This window comes from Pipistrellus hanaki (genome assembly GCF_964339955.1).
Source record: "Pipistrellus hanaki genome assembly, chromosome: 14".
Classification (NCBI taxonomy): domain Eukaryota; kingdom Metazoa; phylum Chordata; class Mammalia; order Chiroptera; family Vespertilionidae; genus Pipistrellus; species Pipistrellus hanaki.
Window position 1 is genome coordinate 34,508,811 of NC_140516.1, and position 19,899 is coordinate 34,528,709.

The 19,899-nt window shown below is 52.3% G+C and overlaps 1 protein-coding gene across 1 annotated transcript in view; it reads right to left on the reverse strand.

Annotated features, from left to right (window-relative positions):
• The window catches only part of PDLIM1 (PDZ and LIM domain 1), a 37,009-nt gene that overhangs the window by 857 nt on the left and 16,253 nt on the right, over positions 1-19,899 (reverse strand). Inside the window, exons 3-6 of the mRNA XM_084903537.1 lie at positions 19,675-19,759; positions 14,126-14,325; positions 5,123-5,262; positions 498-615 (exon numbers count right to left, since the gene is read on the reverse strand). Of these exons, the coding sequence (XP_084759663.1) occupies positions 498-615; positions 5,123-5,262; positions 14,126-14,325; positions 19,675-19,759 (543 nt within the window). The remainder of the gene's footprint in view (positions 1-497; positions 616-5,122; positions 5,263-14,125; positions 14,326-19,674; positions 19,760-19,899) is intronic.

The window sequence follows — 19,899 nt, forward strand, 5'->3', positions numbered from 1 at the left end:
CGGACATGTGCCCGTGGCCGGAATCGAACCCGGGACCCTTCAGTCCGCAGGCCGACGCGCGATCCACGGAGCCGCACCAGCGAGGGCTTCTCTGGTTTTATCGGTTCACACCCTAAGGTAGGGGTGTCGAACTCAATCAGAGAAGGGGCCAAAATCTAAAATCCAGCCTAAATCCCGGGCCAAATGGTTTACTGAACAGTCATAAACTGACAATGTCATAAACTGACAGCGGAGTGCAGTGATGACAGCGCGGTGCGGGCCACATTGCAAGGCCTGGCGGGCTGGATTTGGCCCGCGGGCCTTGTGTTTGACACATGTGCCCTAAGGGGTCTCTGGCCCAGGAAGACCGTGGGCCCCTGGCCCCGGGGCACAGAACCTCCCTGCCCCTCCGCTCCGCACCCAGGGAGGATCTCTCTTCTTCCCGTCAGCACTGTCCACGCTGTCCCGGCTCGTCAGCGTGCGGGCCCCCTGCCCTCCCGGGGAGGGCAGATACTCACACGATGCCGGTGCCGCACTTGTCACACATGGGCAGCTTCTGGGCGTTGCCGATCGAGGCAGCCACTTTGGTGACCGGCGCTTTCACGCTTCTGAATCCTGAGGGCTTGTTGGGGTCCCCTACGAGGAGGAACACAGGTGGGTCGGCCGGGAAGGGCAGGATCGCATAAGCACCCCTCCGTTCTTTCAGAGCCATGTATCCGTGCGTCCCAGCACGGTCATGGGCAATGGAGACAAGCAGACCGGACTGCGATCCTGGGTGGGGCGGGCACTTATTTCTCAGCTTCCCAGTTTCCTTTTCTATGAAACAGATTCCTTTTGTTGTTGTTTTCCTTCACAGGGTCACAGAAAGGCTTTAACATGCACAAAAGCCCTCCCACAGTACCTGGCACATAGTCAGTCCTCACAACACATGTTACATTCTGATTAAATACATGCAAACAGTGATATGGGTACTTGAAAATGCCTTAGAAAGCTAAAACTGGTTTGGCTCAGAGGATAGAGCGTCGGCCTGCGGACTGAAAGGTCCCGGGTTCGATTCCGGTCAACGGCATGTACCTTGGTTGGGGGCACAACCCCAGTGGGGGGTGTGCAGGAGGCAGCTGATGGGTGTTTCTCTCTCATCGATGTTTCTAACTCTCTGTTCCTCTCTGTAAAAAAATCAATAAAATAAAAAAAAAACTTAAAAAAATAAAATGCCTTAGAATTAAAAAAAAACAAAACAAACCCTCAACAAAACACATTATCTGATCATCCAAAGACTGTATTTAAAGGGTGAAAAAGCTGAAACCGGTTTGGCTCAGTGGTAGAGCGTCGGTCTGCGGACTGAAAGGTCCCAAGTTCGATTCCGGTCAGGGGCATGTACGTTGGTTCCGGTAGGGGGTGTGCAAGAGGCAGCTGGTCGATGATTCTCTCTCATCGACGTTTCTAGCACTCTCTCTCTCTCTCTCTTCCTCTCTGTAAAAAATCAATAAAATATATTAAAAATAAATAAATAAAATAAATAAAATAAAGGGTGAAAAAATCCAGTTCGCCACAACGAACACTCCAGCCGCGCTCGACACAGCAGCCGGAGGAGAAGCGCCTGCTCCCGAGCACAGCGAGCAGCTTCCTGAGCTCAGCTCCGTGCAGGCACCACAGCCGCCGCTGCCGGTGCTGGACGGCCACCGCCCCGTTCACCGCGTCCTCAGAGCTCCGCGGCAGCTCTTAACGGCACGCTCCCCACTTGACTGTCACTGCCACATATCTGGCCGGCTGTTTCCACATCACCTATTTTCTACGCTGCTGTGGCCTAGTTGTATTGTTTTTGTTTTGTTTTGTTTGTTTGCTTGTTTTTAATATATTTCATTGATTTTTTTTACAGAGAGGAAGGGAGAGGAATAGAGAGTTAGAAACGTCGATGAGAGAGAAACACCCATCAGCTGCCTCCTGCACACCCCCCCACTGGGGATGCGCCCGCAACCAAGGCACACGCCCTTGACCGGAATTGAACCTGGGACCCTTCAGTCCGCAGGCCGGCACTCTCTCCACTGAGCCAAACCGGTTTCGGCTGGCCTAGTTGTATTGTTATGCTCACTGGCTATCAACATGTCTCTGTCCAGTTTGCAAATTAATAGGTCACTAGGACTGGGTTTTATGTATTTTTCTTTTTCTTTTTTTTAAAAAATATATATTTTATTGATTTTTTACAGAGAGAAAGAGAGAGAGATAGAGAACTAGAAACGTCAATGAGAGAGAAACATCGTGCCCGCAACCAATGTACATGCCCTTGACCGGAATCGAACCTGGGACGTTTCAGTCCGAAGATCGACGCTCTACCGCTGAGCCAAACCGGTTTTGGCAGGTTTTATGTATTTTTCAATATCCCACGGAGCCTAGCATGAGGCTTGGCAAATAACAGAGGCTCAGTAAGTACCTGGGAATGAAAGGTGAAATGTTGTGACAAATGCATGATGGTCTCTACCTCAGTCCAACATGCTTTAACTCAAGAAGCTAGAGGAGAGAAGGAAGCCCCCGGGGGGCACCAGAGCCTCCTACTAGGCAGTAAGAAGTACATTCAACTTTGGGCACCCGCTGGGGCAGTTGGATAAATCCATCCCGGCTGCAGCCTGTTCAGCTCTGCAGCGCCACCTGCTGATGCAATTTTTAATCTCTCTCTTATTCAGCCAACGCTGCAGACTCAAGATCATTGTACTGCCCTCTCAACGGACCTACAGTAAAAATACCAGCTCACACTGAAACTAGTTTGGCTCATTGGATAGAGCATCGGCCTGTGGACTGGAGGGTCCCAGGTTCAATTCTGGTCAGGGGCGTGTGCACTGGTTGCGGGCACATCCCTGGTGGGGGGTGTGCAGGAGGCAGTTGATTGATGATTCTCATCGGTGTTTCTGGCTCTCTATCTCTCCCTCTTCCTCTCTTAAAAAATAATATTTTTTTTTTAAAAAAATACCAGCTCTCTTAGCACTCTGGGCAACTACCAACATTCCCAAAACTTCATTCTTTCAGGGAGCCTTGACTTTCAAAGCTTTCTGGAGAAACAAACGAAAATGAGTTGAATAACGCCCAGCTTCCTTTTTTATCCATCTCACTGCTGACCGTGGTTCCATGGGGTCTGATAGAGTCTAATTCCTGGCCCCTAACATGGCACCTGGCGATCTCCACGATCTGACTCCAGACCACTTGAGGGTTCTCCTGGAACCCCGGGCATCCGCCATGATGAGCCTCGATACTTAATGAGCAGGTCCAGGTTTCCCATCTCAGAACCTCTGTGATTTCGCTGTGTTGTCTCAACCCATGGCGTCTCCTTACAAATTCTCTCTTGTTAAAAGCCTCCTTTAACAGACCAGTAAGTGGATAAACAAAAGGGGACATGCACATATCCTACTGTTCAGCCTTAAAAAGAAAGGACCTTCTGGCCCAGCCAGCTTAGCTCAGAGGTTGAGCCTCAACCTATGAACCAGGAGGTCCATTCCCGGTCAGGGCACCGGCCCGGGTGTGGGCTCATCCCCAGTAGGGGGCATGCTGTTTCTATCCCTTTCTCCCTCTCCCCTCCTTTCTGAAATCAATAAAAATATACTTTTTAAAAAGAATAATAATAGCTGAAACTGGTTTGGCTCAGCAGTAGAGCGTCGGTCTGCGGACTGAAAGGTCCCAGGTTCGATTCCGGTCAAGGGCACGTACATTAGTTTCGGGCACATCCCCGGGCAGCTGGCCGATGTTTCTCTCTCATCAACGTTTCTAGCTTTCTATCTCTCTCCCTTCCTCTCTGTAAAAAAATCAATAAAATATATTTTTTTAAAAAAAGAAGAAGAATAAAGAAAAAAGAAAGGTGCTTCTAACACAAGCTACAACATGAGTGAACCTTAAGGACATTATGCTAAGTAAGTGGTCCTCAACCTTCCTAATGCTGCGACCCTTTAATACAGTTCCTCATGTTGTGGTGACCCCCAACCATAAAATTGTTTTCGTTGCTACTCCATAACTGTAATTTTGCTACTGTTATGAATCGTAATGTAAATATCTGTGCTTTACACAGATATAATGTAAATATCTTAGGCTCTACAGCAGCGCTTCTCAACCTGTGGGTTGTGACAGGTCACCTAGCAGGGTCACCTAAAACAATAATCGGCAAACTGCGGCTCGAGAGCCACATGCAGCTTGCAAGCCGCAGTTTGCGGCTCTGTTGACTAATGAGTTTGTTGACCACTGGCCTAAGACCATCGGAAAACACACAGATATGTACATTACGATTCATAACAGTAGCAAAATTACAGATATGAAGTAGCAATAGAAATAATTTTATGGTTGGGGGTCACCACCACATGAGGAACTGTATGAAAGGGTCGCGGCGTTAGGAAGGTTGAGAACCACTGTGCTGAGTGAAATAAGCCAGTCACAGAACGACCAGTGTGGTCTGACTCCATTCATGTGAAACACCCGAGACAGCCACGGAACCAGACGGCACAATGGTGGCTGCCAGGCACCGGGGAGTGAGTGTGATGTGGGCACAGAGTTTCAGCTCTGCAGGATGACGTGTTCTGGGATGCCTGGGGTGCCTGCAGCACGGTGTGAATGTACCCAATGCCTCTGAACCGTGCACTTCACAATGAGACACCCCGTTTCAAGCCTTTGGAGTGATCACCGAATCCTGCTGCAGCCCGGGGGGGGGGGCCTCAGTGACCTGCACCTGACCACGTGCTGTTCCCGCCGCGCGGAAACGAGGGCTCAGAGGTCTACCAGCAGCTCAAGGGCGGGTCCCAGGGGCAAGTTTTGTCTACCGTGAGGTGCTGCTCTGCCAACCGGAGCCTTCTTGAATGACGGTAGCCCTCATCAGGGGTTCCGATGCAGCACACAGACCCCTAACGCTGACTCCTAACCCTCCTGTGGCAGGACACAGCTGGCCAGGTGTGGCGGGAGCTCCTTCATATTCATTCACTCTCTCTCTCTCTCTCCCTCTTTCCCCTTTCTCAGCTTCTAGGATCTTAAGAGTCACGCTTTGCAAAGCACACAGTGCTCTTTCCAGGGTGGGGCGGGGCACCCTGCAGTCCCCTCTGTGTGCACAGCGCCTGGTGACCGGCCTCACCCGGGCCTCGAGCAGGAGCCTCCGGCCGCCCGCAGAGCCGCTTACCTTCCAGGATCTCCTGCAGCACCAGGAAGGACGTGGACTGCTTCGGGGGCTCATTTAACTCCTGCTTCTCCTGAAGCATCTTGTAAACTTCGGATTCCTTGTCGATGACGAGTCCGCTTGGAGACGGAGAGTGCTCTGAGCTGTAAGGAATGTTTGGAAATTCATTAAGACATGTCAGAAGTTAAAAAAACACACACACACACACACAACAACAACAACTCACCAGGCACCCCCTTCCAAGGGAGGACACCCCCGAACCAAGGGGTGGGGGCACCCCATCCTGACGGAAGAAGGGGGGCACCCCATCCTGACGAAGAAGGCCTCCTGCCCACACTGCGAGGGGCCCGGAGCCAGAGCTGGCTGCTGCTGCAATGCCGCCAGCAGCTATTTTTCAAAAGAGTTTTAGCCGCTCAATTACAGGTTGGCCTAATCCTACGGAATGGGAATGTTTTGCTTCTCCCTAAATTACATAAACAGCATTATGCCAAAAGAAAATTTAGAAACGGGGAAATGTCAGCCACGACCTGACCACCGAAACCCCAGCGGGGTCCCCTGGGCCCGGGCCACGTGCTCCCTCCCACAGCGGATCGCAGCGCCCGGGCTCCTGAGGACAGCAGCCCGCTCGCTGCCTCTCCGAACCCGCGTCCTTCTCCTGCAAGGGCTCTGGTGTCCTCGCCCACCGCCCAGGAGGGCACACCGGCCCCGCCCCGCCCGGCCCACAGGGCTGGCCTCGAGGATGGAAAACCCAAGTGCTTTGTCAACTGCCAAGTCCTGTCCTGCCGCACGGAGGGGCCTGGCCTCGGCGCAGGCCCAGACCTGAGCGGCCAGCCCTGCCGCCCACGCCGCCCGGCTTCCTGGGCTCCCCGGACGGACGGGATGAGACAGGCGGGCCCGTTCTCCGGGAAGGCACTTTCCTTGGAGAGCCAAATGTCTTCAACTTAAACTTCTTCCAGCGCCACTTCTCCAAAACAGACCCGCCCAGGCCGTGGCATTTTGTGGAAGAGCCACACTCAAGGGGCCAAAGAGCCGCCTGTGGCTCACGAGCCGCAGTTTGCCGACCACCACGGCTCTAGGACAAGGGGACCTCCTGGGGCGGGGCCGGGGGAAGGGGCAGCCCAGCCTCCGGGCCTAGATCACCTCCTACCTCTGAAGCTTTCTCAGAAGGCTTTCTCAGAATGCTCTCTCAGAAGCTGCCCACGCCCAGGGGAGAGGGACAGTGTGCCTGGAGCGCCAAGAGCAGACACCAGCAGGTGGTGCAATCTCCCCGCGCGCCGAGGATGCATGCAGGTGCCGGGTGTGAGTAACGACCACACCACACGCCACCCGGCCCGCAGGCTGCCTCCGGGTAGGGATGCGGCAGGCGCGGGCAGCGGCTCCAGCAGTTCCTCCGCGCATCTAACCACCTCGTCCTGAGGGCTGAGGCCACGGTTACGGGTGCAAATGAATTACCGCGATGATGTTCTATCACTCGTTTCCTACCCATGGAGCAGTTAGTTCACATCCCATTTTAAAAAGGAAACGGAGCCAAAACCGGTTTGGCTCAGTGGATAGAGCGTCAGCCTGCGGAGTGAAAGGTCCCGGGTTCGATTCCGGTCAAGGGCATGTACCTTGGTTGTGGGCACATCCCCGGTAGAAGGTGTGCAGGAGGCAGCTGGTCGATGTTTCTCTCTCATCGATGTTTCTAGCTGTCTATCTCTCTCCCTTCCTCTCTGTAGAAAGTCAATAAAATATATTTTAAAAATAAAATAAAAAGGAAACGGAGGTGTATTTTTCCTGGGCCATTCGCCCCAGGTGACCTCCCTCTCTACCCCCTCCCTCCCTTATCCGTGCGCCTCCTGGGGCACCAGCTAAGCTCCTGTCTGGCTGGAAGCAGCCTCATGAAGCAGCGTCACCTGCACCAATGGAACCCCCGGTTTCCGCTTTGACTACAGTCAGGCTCTCACGATAGAGAACGAAGCCCTCAAGCAACGACATGTGCTTTGCTGACGCCAGGCAAGGTCAAAATTCAAGAAAGCCTCCTCAGCGGGTCCCTCCTGCTGGCTGCCATGGTACCCGCCTTTGTCTGTCCCTCCCACCCGCAGGGAGCTGTGGGAGCCTCCAGGCTGGCCAAGGGCCCCCCTGAAGAATGAGTGTTAATTAACCAGGAGCCACGTTTCCTCCGGCCCACCTCCTCAGTGCCGAGGGCCCCGTCCTAGGCCTCACTCTTTCTCTGGGTCCCGAGGGCTGAGCTTGCCCTACAATAAGTGCATTCTATTATTGTTGGTGAATCTTTCTTCCTCTTACACTTGGAACTATTTTAAAATCCAGATCAGGCCATGGAATGTGCTTAGGGGGAATTTTTATCCCTCCTTGGGTGTATGTTGTTATGTCTGGGATATTCCAGAAGCCGCCGAGGGAACGCTAAAAACGACAGAACCCAAACCACAAGGTCATCGCATGTTCTCCCAGCAAACAGCCCTGCAAAGCATTCCCAGGATTAAAAATGGGGAAAACAACGTACAGCTTTCCTCAAATAGCGGTAATATCTTTCTACCGCTTGACAGTTTATAAAGCACTTCCAATATAGACTGCCTTATCGGAAGCGCGGATGTACAGCTAGTTCAGAAAGAGCATCCTAAGACACAAAGCCTAACTCTTAGACATCAGACTGGGAGATATTCACAAATGACTCCACATTTCTTAAAAAAATAATTCTAGGACAAAAATCCACATTAGAAATGCAGAAGAAGGGGAAAAAAAGCCCCGTCACTTTTATATATAGTAACAGCATTGAAGGGAAGAATTCTATAGTGATAAGGTTTCAAAAAATATCATATGCATAGCTGAGTCACCAGGAGGAAAGAAAACTTTTAAGGGTGGGATGCCAAGAGTCACCACTTCAAAACCCCATCTTCCCAATCGTAGGAGCCACACACAAGAGTTTAAGAAACTTCGGAGTAACTGCACATTACTGCGGTGTTCCCTCGCCCTCACTTCTTCCCGAGTCACATTTGGTGCCGAGTCATGTTTGGTGCATTTGGTTACCTACATGTTTGGTCTTTTCTCCTCCTCTTTCAGGCCCGTCTCCCCAGCGGCCTCACGGACAGGCCGCGCCCAGCCTGTGGAGGCGGCGGGCACAGCCAGGCGTTGGAGGATGCCAGTGGTATTTAGGATGTAAGAAGAAACTCCCCTGAGCTGGCTCCCAGAGGAAGATTTCAGAGGCCTCGCTACAGCCTTACGTGACACACACAGGCCTGCTCCAGCCACAGGAGCAGCTGGGGGGAAGGTCGGAGTGTCAGGGGGGACAGAGAACAGCCTGGCTCTGGGAGCTGGATCGGCACTGCAGAGACACAAGTCAGTGGAAAGGCATCCAGGTTCGTGGGAAGGGAAAGTTACTGTTATTAAAACGCCCAATGAAATGTCCGTCCTGCCCAGCCGGGGTTGCTCAGTGGTTGAGCACTGACCCATGAACCAGGAAAGAGGCCCACAGTTCAATTCCCGGTCAGGGCATGTGCCTGTGGTTTCAGGCTCAGTCCCCTCTAGGGGGCATGCAGGAGGCAGCTGATCAACGTTGACCTCCCTCTTCCTTCCCCCTCTCTCCAATAAAAACATGTTTTTTAAATGGTTTAGATGATATATGTTACACTATGTGTTTTAAACTAAACAATAAAAAAAGGTAAATTCTTAGAACAGGAAAAAGAAAAAAAAAAGAACTAATGATACATGTCAAAAATCTCAAGAGCCCTAGCTGACTTGGCCTAGTGGATAAAGCATCGGCCAGATTCGATTCCAGTCCAGGGCACATGCCTGGGTGGGTGGTGGGCTCCATCAGGGGGTGTACAGGAGGCAGCCAATCAGTGATTCTCTCTCATCACTGATGTATCTCTCTCTCTCCCTTTCCCTTTCTCTCTAAAATCATATATATATATATATATGTAATTTTTTTTAAATCTCAAGAAATGAAATAAACCTCCAGTGAATCATGCTGAATAAAAAAAAAAAAAAGCCAACCCCTGAAAGTTACAAACTATAGGATTCCATCAGTATAACACTCTTGAGCTAACAAAAGGACAGAAATGGAGAGCAGATGAGTGGTGGGGGTGGGGGGTAGGGAGGGTGCAGGGATAGGAGGGAAGTAGGTGCGGCTTGAAGAGCAGCCGGAGGAATCCCTGAGGGGACGGGCATGTTCTGTCTTGACTACATTCATGTCTGCAGTGTAGTTTTGTTGTGCTCTGGTTTTCAAGACGTTACCATGGAGGGGAACTGGGTAAAGGGACAGGGGTCCTCGCTGTTATCTCCTGTAACTGCCAAGTGAATTACGTCAAAATAAAAAGTTTAACTCGTTAATTTTAAGAATCCTTTCCCTAAATGACGTGCAGATGATACTAACTGCCCCCCAGAGTGCTCACTGGAGGTAGAGCCTGGTTTCCATGCAGGTTCGGGTAAAGAAGGTACACTGACGCGGATAAATCCTCACGTTGGAGATGCCCTGGTACCCAATGATCACAAAAAACGCAATTCATGTTTAGAAGGGGAGCCTGGCCAGAATGCTCTCTCAGTTTTAGTCTTCAAAGGCCTGGATGCTGGGCCTGTAATCAGAAACCAGAGGAGTAATTACGGGCCGGGAGAAGGGGGAGGAGCACCCAGACTCCGCCAGTCTCTGTGGCTGCGGGCAGTGTGGCTGGAGAAGCAACCAGCCATCTCCTGACAGAGCTCCCTCCTGGTCCGGCTCCCAGTGAGTCAGGCCTCACCAATCCCTCCCAAACAGAACAATGCATGTCATTATTCCCCTGCACCTGCTCGGAAACCCGCCCGGTGGGTACCTGGCAGGGCTGCCTGAAAACACAATTTGAATCTAGTATCTTGAGACTGTTGTGTTGGTGATGGGAACCCAACCGATGACTTCACGAAGGGGCCACCGGGACACAGGACGGTCACAGGACGGTGACCGGCCGCAGGGTTTGGCTGAACATAAGCTGCGATGCTGGGAAAGAAAGAAGCTTCTCGTGCCGAAACCGGTTTGGCTCAGTGGGTAGAGCATCGGCCTGCAGACTGAAAGGTCCCAGGTTCGATTCCCGTCGAGGGCATGTACCTTGGTTGCAGGCACATCCCCAGTAGGGGGTGTGCAAGAGGCAGCTGGTTGATGTCTCTCTCTCATTGATGTTTCTAGCTCTCTATCCCTCTTCCTTCCTCTCTGTAAAAAATCAATAAAAAATATTTTTTTTAAAAAAGACAGAAAGACGAAAGAAAGAAAGAAAGAAAGAAAGAAAGAAAGAAAGAAAGAAAGAAAGAAGCTTCTTGTAAGCCACAGCAGAAGGGGACATCTCCATGACGCCCGTCGACAAGCGTCTGCTCCTCTGGGGAAGCCCGTGCTCTGGTGGGAAGGGCATGGAGCTCCTCACCGGCCCTGAGATCAGTACTCACCGAGCACCTGCCGGGGGCCAGGCTCCATCGGGAGCACCTGCACGCATCTCATTTCGTTCTCTCAGCAGCTGGGGGCAGTGCGTGTTACCCCCACTTCGTGGGGAGAGGACCAAGTTTCAGGAAAGCTTTCTGGTTTGCCTGCGGTAACCCCGCTAGTCAGAGGCAGAGCTAGAACCGGAGCCCAGGCCCCGCTATCTACACAGCCTGTACCTTTAGGAGAGTATCGAGCACCGTCTCACAGATTGGGGGCGGGGAACCTTTTTTCTGCCAGAAGCCACTTGAGTATTTATTACGTAATTCTCAAGCCATACAAAATTACCTACTTTAAAAAAACTAGCCTTTTATATTTGGTCCAACATGTACTATGCTCACCCCTCATGCCTTGGCAGGGCCAGACCAAATGATTTCTCGGGACAGAGATTCCTGAGACACACATAGATAATGAAATCTAGGCCCCGAATCATCAAAAAGGGACCCGAGAGCCCCTCAACTCAGTGCATGGAGGCCAGACGGCAGGTGAGAGCGGAGCGCTGCACAGAGCAGTGTGTCCTGCGCCCGCAGGGACACAGGAGGCTGTTCAACTAGGTGACTGTCCAACTGCACGGCTCCAGCGGCCCGCCCACACAGCTGCCCGTGAGCCGGGAGGACTGACGGCCCCCCTGCCCCGCGCCCGCCTTCCCAGTTAATAAACTGGGAAATGACAACGGCGCCTGTGTTCTTGTCTGACGGGGACGTGGCCCTGGGAAGTCCTACAAGACAGCCCCCCCCCCCCCCCACACACACACACCAGGCCGCTCTGAAGGCGCTGGACAAAGACACGCCGAGTCAGCCCCAAGGGGTCAGGGATGACCTCAGAGGCCAAGCATGAAGCGAGCAATTCTGGAGCCTCAGGATTTCACAGACTAACGCAGACTAAGGGGGGAGAGGGGGGCTTCTCAGAGGGAGAAAGCGGAGGGCGCCTTCCTTTGCTGGGGGCCCACAGGGGCGGCTCTAGCAACAGCCTGTCTGGTGCTTTCTGGCCGTGGGCTCCTGGATTCATCCTCAGAGTCCGGGATGGAGCAGACCTGGCCCTCTGCTGAGGAAATCTGAAAGGAGACTTTGGATAAAGACTCCGAGGCCACGGCAGCCAGCAAGTCTTGGACCCGGGGGGGGGGGGGGGGGGAGGCGGGGGGACGGGGACGGGGGGGGGGGGGGGGGGAACAGGGGCTGGAGGAAAGGCTTGCACAGGGTCCAGACAGTCTCAGACGTAATTGTTTCAGATGGAGGGAGGGAGGGAGCCGGCGGGGAGCACGGGAGGGGAAGAAAGGAGACATTAACCAAGGAATAACGGCCGGAGCTGCACTAAAAACACCTCCGGGCACACAGTCCTCCCCGAGCACAGCAGCTCTTTTTCAATGAGGATGTGTCATTTCCTGGGTTACGGACTCCGGAGCAGGGAACATTCCGCGCGGGGACAGTGACAGAAGGTCACGTTCTCAGCCTCCCCCAGCACCGAGGCCGCCAAGCACAGGCACCGCGGCCAGGGAGTTCCCACCACTCCGCTCCCCCCGCGCTGCCGGAGAGAAAGCCGCCTGCAGTGTGTGCGCGTGGCAAGCCGGGGCAGCCCAGCATGCTCTCCGTCACCCCCAAAGCTCCCCCAGACACCCCGAAGGACATCATCATCTCAAGCCAGCAGGCACAGCAGGAATCAGAACCCGGGGAAGAAGCATCCGTGGCCATTCTGCCTTGGCTACTGCAATGACTGCAGGGGCAGCTTGTAAGGCCACCGTCACCCAGCAAAGTCCCCCCCCTGCTGGACACTGAGACACCGGGAAGGAAACGGCAGTGCCTCACTCAGTGGCTGCCCAATAGCATCTGGGTCTTCTTCCGAGAAGGGGAACCACGCGGACGACATGGCCACGGAGCCATCAGAGGCCCCACAACAGCCCTCTCCAAACACTGAAGTCGCTTGGAACCTCTTGTGCCTTAACCTCTCCTCCCCGACATCTGAGGCACTGGACTGGCAATTTTTAAAAAATATATATATTTTATTGATTTTTACAGAGAGGAAGGGAGAGGGATAGAGAGCTAGAAACATCGATGGGAGAGAAACATCAACCAGCTGCCTCCTGCACAACACCTACCGGGGATGTGCCCGCAACCAAGGTACAAGCCCTTGACTGGAATCGAACCTGGGACCTTTGAGACCGCAGATTGACGCTCTATCCACTGGGCCAAACCGGCCTTGGCTGGACTGGCAATTTAATCACTCTCAGAGCTGGGAAGATTCTTATTAAAGATGAAACGGGGCCCTGATCAGTTTGGCTCATGGATAGAGCGTTGGCCTGCGGATTGAAAGGTCCCAAGTTCGATTCCGGTCAAGCGCATGTACCTTGGTTGCGGGCACATCCCCAGTAAGGGACGTGCAGGAGGCAGCTGATCGATGTTTCTCTCTCATTGATGTTTCTAACTCTGTATCCCTCTTCCTTCCTCTCTGTAAAAAAATCAATAAAATATATACATATTTTTTTCAAAAAGTGAAATGGGAGATACTGAACAACAAAATGGGTTCAGAGCTGACACAGAATGCTGATTCCGCTCCACCGTCAGAGATCAGACAAGTTCGGGCCACACGCATTTCCCAACAAACGTGACTGTCACCGATATTAACGGTCAGGAAGTTTCAGATAATAAAGAGGCATTCAGACTTGGGTTTCAATGCGATTCATCATCAAAAGTGAGGCTCCGAGGCCAGCACGTGGGGACTGGCTGGAGCCAAGGAGCGGTTCCCCTCGGGATGGGGCGTGCCCGGGCCAGCTGCCTCGGGCGCTCTGCCCTCGTGCCCGCACCGCCTCTGCCACCTCTGGGCATTTGACATGGCAACTGGCGACGTGGCCCACCGCCCTCTCACCCCCAGCAAACCGGTCCCATCTCTCACTCTCCATCCTCAAACCCAGCTCTTTGCCACCATCTGTGGTGTCCCCAGTGTTTGGATTCATCCTCAAAGAGTCTGGGATGGAGCAGACCCTGGGCCCGCTCTGCTGAACAGACAGAGAGGCGGCTGTGGCCCAATGGTCAGCGACAGGAGGAGACACACCTCCCCAGGCCTGAGCAAGACGCTTCCTATGACCGCCCCAGGCTGCACCCCTGCCGCCCACCCCTGCCCCAGGCAAACCTTTGTGTGCTCACACGTTTACAGCCTCACAGACGTCTCTCCTTTCTAGCGTGTCGACTAGCCACTCAGGGAAAAGGCAAACCAACACGGGCCCTTTTCCTTTGCTCGGACTGGACGGGGAACACGGCAGATCTGGGATCTACGGTAAATCTGAACGATTTCGCAGGAAGCAGCGGCGTTGCCAGGGGGGGAGCGTGGCCAGAGACATCAAGGCCGCAACACAGATCTCAGCGAGTAATCGATTCCTCCGAACCAGACACAATGCCGGGCATTTTATAACAACCCTACGAGGCAGGTGGCATCTCCTCCTTTACAGAGAGGAGGAGAGTGAAGGCAGGAAGAACCATCCTGACGTAGACCTTCTCCTCCTGGCCCCAGCGGCTCCCCCTGCCTCCCCTGCCTGCCAGCCCAGGCCCGGCCGGCAGAGAGCTCAGGCGCCCACTCACCCTCTGCCGTTCGTCTCCGGCCCGCTGGCCGCCGTCTTGGCCTCCAAGGCGCTGTTGAAGCTGGAGATGTTCTCGGAGGAGTAGAGGCCGGAGGGGTTGTTGTACTGGTTCGTGATGACCCGGGGGGCGGAGCCGGAGGCGGGCGAGGCGGTGAAGGGCATGGCGCTCCGGTTGTGGGCGCTTCCTATGTGCAGGACCTCCTGCCGGCAGAGGTCAGAGGAGAAGTCAAGGCGAGGGGCATGCTACTCACCCTCCTCCGTGGACAGTGCAGGCCGGGCGAAGGGAGACAGGTGTCCCAATGCCCTCCAAAGGCCCTGGCGCAACGCCAAACTTCAGCTCCAATGTACCTGCTAGAAATGGGCAACAACCAGCCAAAGCCGGTTTGGCTCCGTGGATAGAGCATCAGCCTGCGGACTGGAAGATTCCGGGTTCGATTCCGGTCAAGGGCATGTACCTTGGTTGCAGGCACATCCCCAGTAGGGGGTGTGCAGGAGGCAGCTAATGGATGATTCTCTCTCATCGATGTTTTTTTTTTTGTTTTTTTGTTTTTGTTTTTGTTTTTTAAAATATTTTATTGATTTTTCACAGAGAGGAAGAGAGAGGGATAGAGAGTCAGAAACATCGATGAGAGAGAATCATGGATCAGCTGCCTCTTGCATACCCCCTACCGGGGATGTGGCCGCAACCAAGGTCCATGCCCTTGACCGGAATCAAACCCGGGACCTTTCAGTCCGCAGGCCGACGCTCTATCCACTGAGCCAAACCGGTCTCGGCTCATCGATGTTTTTAACGCTCTATCCCTCTCTCTTCCTCTCTATTGAAAAATCAATAAAATATTTTTTAAAAAAGAAGAAAAAAAAGGGCAACAACCAGGATTCTCACAAGCTGGGCACACGGACAGGTTCACACACCAGCCTTGCCCCGCCGCCTGGCTCTCTCCTGAGGCCGTGAAGCCCACTCCCTGCTGGGGAGCCTGGGGCAGGACACCCGGGGCCCTGGAGCTGAAACAGGACATCCAGGGGGACCAAGGTCCCAGGAGGACAAGAACAGGCAGTCACTTCTGGGTCAGCGCAAAGCAAGAGGTGACAGCAGGTGGAGACAAAGTTCCCAGGACAGAGAGGTTCCACGAGCAAGATAAGAGGGCTGAGGAGACCCGGGGCAGCGATGGGCGGGGCACTCCCGCAGAAGGGGGCTGGGGCAAGCCCAGAATCCGTGGTTTTCCGTGGGGGAAGGACAGGGCCGCTGAGATGAAGGCGAGGGGCTGCCTGCCGTGGGGCGGAGCCCAGGGGAGCGGCAGGAACAGACTTTGGTTCCTTCTGGGCCTGTTCCCCTCCTCCTGCCCTCCACTCCGACACTGGCTTGCCAGGAGTTATGGGTAATTGCCAGGAGTTATGGGTAATTGCTACAGCTGCAACACCTCAGCCCTTCTGTACAAACAGCCTAATGTTTAAAAACTAACATGTCTAGCCATAACTGGTTTGGCTCAGTGGATAGAGCTTCGGCCTGCAGACTGAAGGGTCCCAGGTTCGATTCCAGTCAAGGGCATGTACCTCGGTTATGGCACATTCCTAGTAGGGGTGTGCAAGAGGCAACTGATTGATGTTTCTTACTCTCTATCTCTCTCCCTTCCTTTCTGTGAAAAACCAATAAAATATATTAAAGAAAAAAAAAAAGAAAGAAAGAAAAAGAAAAAAACACATCTTTTTAAAAAAAAAATCCCGGCTTTTCTGATGACTCCGTGAGCAAGGTGCTTTCTACCGGGTCTGGGTCTCCCTGCCTCCCCGGCAACAGAACACGCTGTGCAACCTACTCCGGCCAGCTGCGCCCTATTTCCTGGGTTCCCCAGGAATCTTCCTGAGCCCTGGCCTCTTTCTGAACACCCAGGCCTCCAGCAGCTGAGTCCCCTCCCCACAAAGAGTTTCTGTCCTTTTTTACTCTTCCTTTTATTTTTTTTTTTTCTCTCTCTTTTTTTTTTTTTTTTTTTTTTTGCTAAACCTTTAAGTTTTTCACGCTTTCTTAGGAAACATGATGACAAAAAGCTGCACTGATTTAAAACAGAAGACAACCCTGTCCGGCAGCTCAGAATCACAAGGTTTTAACCGTACAAATGGCGCTGAGTTCGTTTTGTCTACGTTGGACCGAAGCTCAGAGGGCTCACGAAAGGGGAAGCATGTATAATTAGCTAAAGAAATAACGTTAGCTCTGATCAAAGAATGGCTGAGTAAACTGCACGGCACCACTCATCCAAGAAATACTATGCAGTCATTAAGGGCAGCCGCCGAGCAGGCAGGAGGCCCGGAACCCGGGCCCACGTCCGTCCGTAGGGGCTGCGCTCCAGCGCTGCGGGGAGAGCAGGGCTGCTCCTTCCTCCTCTCCGCTTCTCCCCAGCAGCTCTGGGGAGCAGCCGGGGATGCGGAGCACCAGGGAGAGCCTTCTCGTTCTGTGCCGGCTCAGCTGCTTCCTGTTCAGCGCTGGGCACGTTATTCCTCTTTCCCAGCCCATTTCTCATCTCTAAAACGAAGTCATAGAGCCTCTTTCACGAGGGCTGGCTGTGAGATACTGGGGTGCCAACTACGGTGCCCGTCACACAGAGACACGCCACCAGCGCCCCCCTCCACAGACACGCGTCTTCCGTTCGAATGGAAGTCGGCAGAAAACGCAGGTCAGAAACCCTGCTTTTCCCTTCATAGAGAACCTTCCCAGAATGTGTCTGTTTTGTACATAAAAGGAGTATCCGTGACCCCATGTGAACACGGGTCTCTCCAGAAGTCAGGCGGTTAATTCAGGGCCTGCCTTTTGGAAGGGATGAGGTCATTGTTTGGGCTCCGTTATTTATCAGTCGCCTAGGAAACTCAATAACGAGGAAATATAAAGTAGGTGTGTGAGTGCGCTGACCTCAGATAAGCTGGGGTGTTGGCTGGCTTCGTATGAACTAACAGATCTTTTAACTGTAGGTGAACTCTGCTCCTACCCACGCCTCTATTTTAGAACGAATGGAAGTAGAGAATGAAAAAAATGGAAAGTGGCAAAGTTTTCCTACGAACAAAAAGAAAAATGTACTCCGGTTAGAAGTCAAAGTATTTAAAAAAAATTTTTTTTAATCTGATGAGAACTCCCTTCAGAGTATTTAACACAGCCCTGACTGGGTGGCTCAGGTGGTTAGTGTGCCGTCCGGATACCCCAAGGCTGCAGGATCGATCCCCGGTCAGGGCACATACAAGAGGCAACCAATGAATGCTTGGATAGGTGGAACAACAAACTAATGGCTCGCCCTAACTAGTTTGGCTCAGTGGATAGAGCATCGGCCTGCAGACTGAAAGGTCCCAGGTTCGATTCTGGTCAAGGGTATGTACTTTGGTTGCAGGCACATCCCCAATAGGGGGTGTATAGGAGGCAGCTGATTGATGTTTCTCTCTCATCGAGGTTTCTAACTCTCTATCCCTTTCTCTTCCTCTCTGTAAAAAAAAAAATCAATAAAATATATATTTTTTTAAAAACCAAACTGATCTCTCTCTCTCTCTCAAATAAATATATAAATATTTTAAAAATGAATACAGGTAACGAGATTCTATGTGTAAAATGAAAATTCAAGTACAATACATACCAAAATATAACTGAAATTTAAGTATTACTTTAAGTGAAAACTAGGATTTTAGGCAGACCAAATTAAAACAGAATCATTCCTTCTGTATTATGAAAGGGATGAGGTTTAACACGGAAGGCGCAGCATTTACAGTGAGTTTAAGGAAGCGGCTGGATCGCCCCGGGAGGTTGGCATTACTGTGGCGTGTGTTCAATTAGTTTGCACAACTGCCATCTCACAGACGGAGCCCACGTGACGAGCGGCCCTCCCAGGAGCTGCCCGGAGCAGCCAGTTCATGTCCGTCTTGAAATCTCAGCTGCAAAGTGATCCTTAATGTGACTCTTAGGACGCTTAAGTGTGATTTCTATTAAATCAATGGGGGAAATTTTGTGATTAGATTTCTGACATTTTAAATGGAAGCCGTTTGAGAAAATATCGCTTACATGCAACCCCTCCATTTACCCAGGAGTTCAGTTTCATACAAGTTCCCGTTTTATGTACGAAAGCTAGCTAGCTACGTTATCTTTTTTGATTATATCTCAATTCACCATAAACATTAGCTTCCCAAATTTAGAGGGGGAAAAAAACCTAAAATTCAAGTTTTCAAGTGGGATTAAATTGATAACAATCACAAACTAGTCTAAAAGAGGTTTTTAAAAGCTGTTGTCAATTTACTTATGAACTTACTAATAATTCATTATTTATCCAACAGACACATACTTTGTGAAAAATAGTATGTCCAGTGTATGGAATTTTACACTGTCCTAAACTTCCTTCTTCTTCTTTTTTTTTTTTTTAAATACATCTTATTGATTTTTTTACAGAGAGGAAGAGAGAGGGATAGAGAGTTAGAAACATCGATTAGAGAGAAATATCGATCAGCTGCCTCCTGCATACCCCCTACCGGGGATGTGCCGCAACCAAGGTACATGTCCTTGACCAGAATCGAACTCAGGACCCTTCAGTCCGTAGACTGACGCTCTATCCACTGAGCCAAACCTATGGCCTAAACTTTCTTCTTTAATTTTTCCCCCCTTATTTAAAAAAAGAATGCCCATTCACTGTAGCTTATTCAGAAGATGTAATTAAGGAAGAAAGTAATAAATCACCTATACTCTAAATACTGAGATTTATAAACATGGGATCCTAGGACAGTCTACTTTTTTTAAATGTGTTTTTATTGACTTTTTTTTTTTTCTTTAGAGAGAGAGAGGGGAAGGGAGAGGGAAAGAGAAGAATATCAATGATGAAAGAGAATCACTGATCGGCTGCTTCCTGCACGCCTCACACTGGGAACCGAGCCTGCAACCCAGGCATGTGCCCTGACCGGGAATCCAACCGTGACCTCCTGGTTCCTAGGTCGACGCTCAACCACTGGGCCACGCCGGCCGGGTGGGACAGTCTGCTTTCCCAGGAAATTCACACTGCACTGACTCCACTGTGAGGGACCACTTCACTTTTGTAATGGTAAGCTCTCTTTAGAAGTCTCACTGTAACAGAGAGGCCTGCGCCCTCAGGATCACGGAAGCCAGGCAGTGGGAAACCAGGAGAGAAGGAAGGAGAGCTCACTCCTAACCTTCCCCTCAGCTCCTCCAGCGTCCAGGCCTCGAGACTCAACCGCCCTTCCCTCCCGGCATAACTCATTTGTCTCTGACGCCCGTAAGGAGTTGAGTCAGCTCCTGGCTTTTCCGTGGTCCCGCCACCCCATCCTGCACAGGAAGGCTTCCCCCCGCTTCCCGTAAGGCCTTCCAGCCCCCAGCTCCCAGCCCGGGCCGGTGTCACAGCCTTGGGGCTTTCCAGCCCTTCCTCCGGCAGTTCCCTTACGGGAAGGCCTGAACCGGAGCCAGCACCGGCACGGACAGCGGAGGGCTCTCCCTGCGTCTGATCGCCAGCCTCCGAGGCAGGAAAACAGGGGCGTCGTCCGGCCGGGCCCTGCGAGGAGCGGCAGGCGCGGACAAGTACTTACTTGCGGCTCAGAGGCCAAGTTCATCTTGTATGGGTGACGCTTCCCTTCCTCTGTCACGAGAGGAGACCAGACTTTATGCTCAGACCTGCAAGAGACGGACAAAGCTGCTCTTTCGTGCGTGCTACATCAATCACGCCCACAGAAAGCAGACTGGGAAGGTGCCCCCTCAGGCCTGCCGCCCAGGCTCTGAACCAGCACCCTGCCACCCGCCGTCCCTCCACTTCG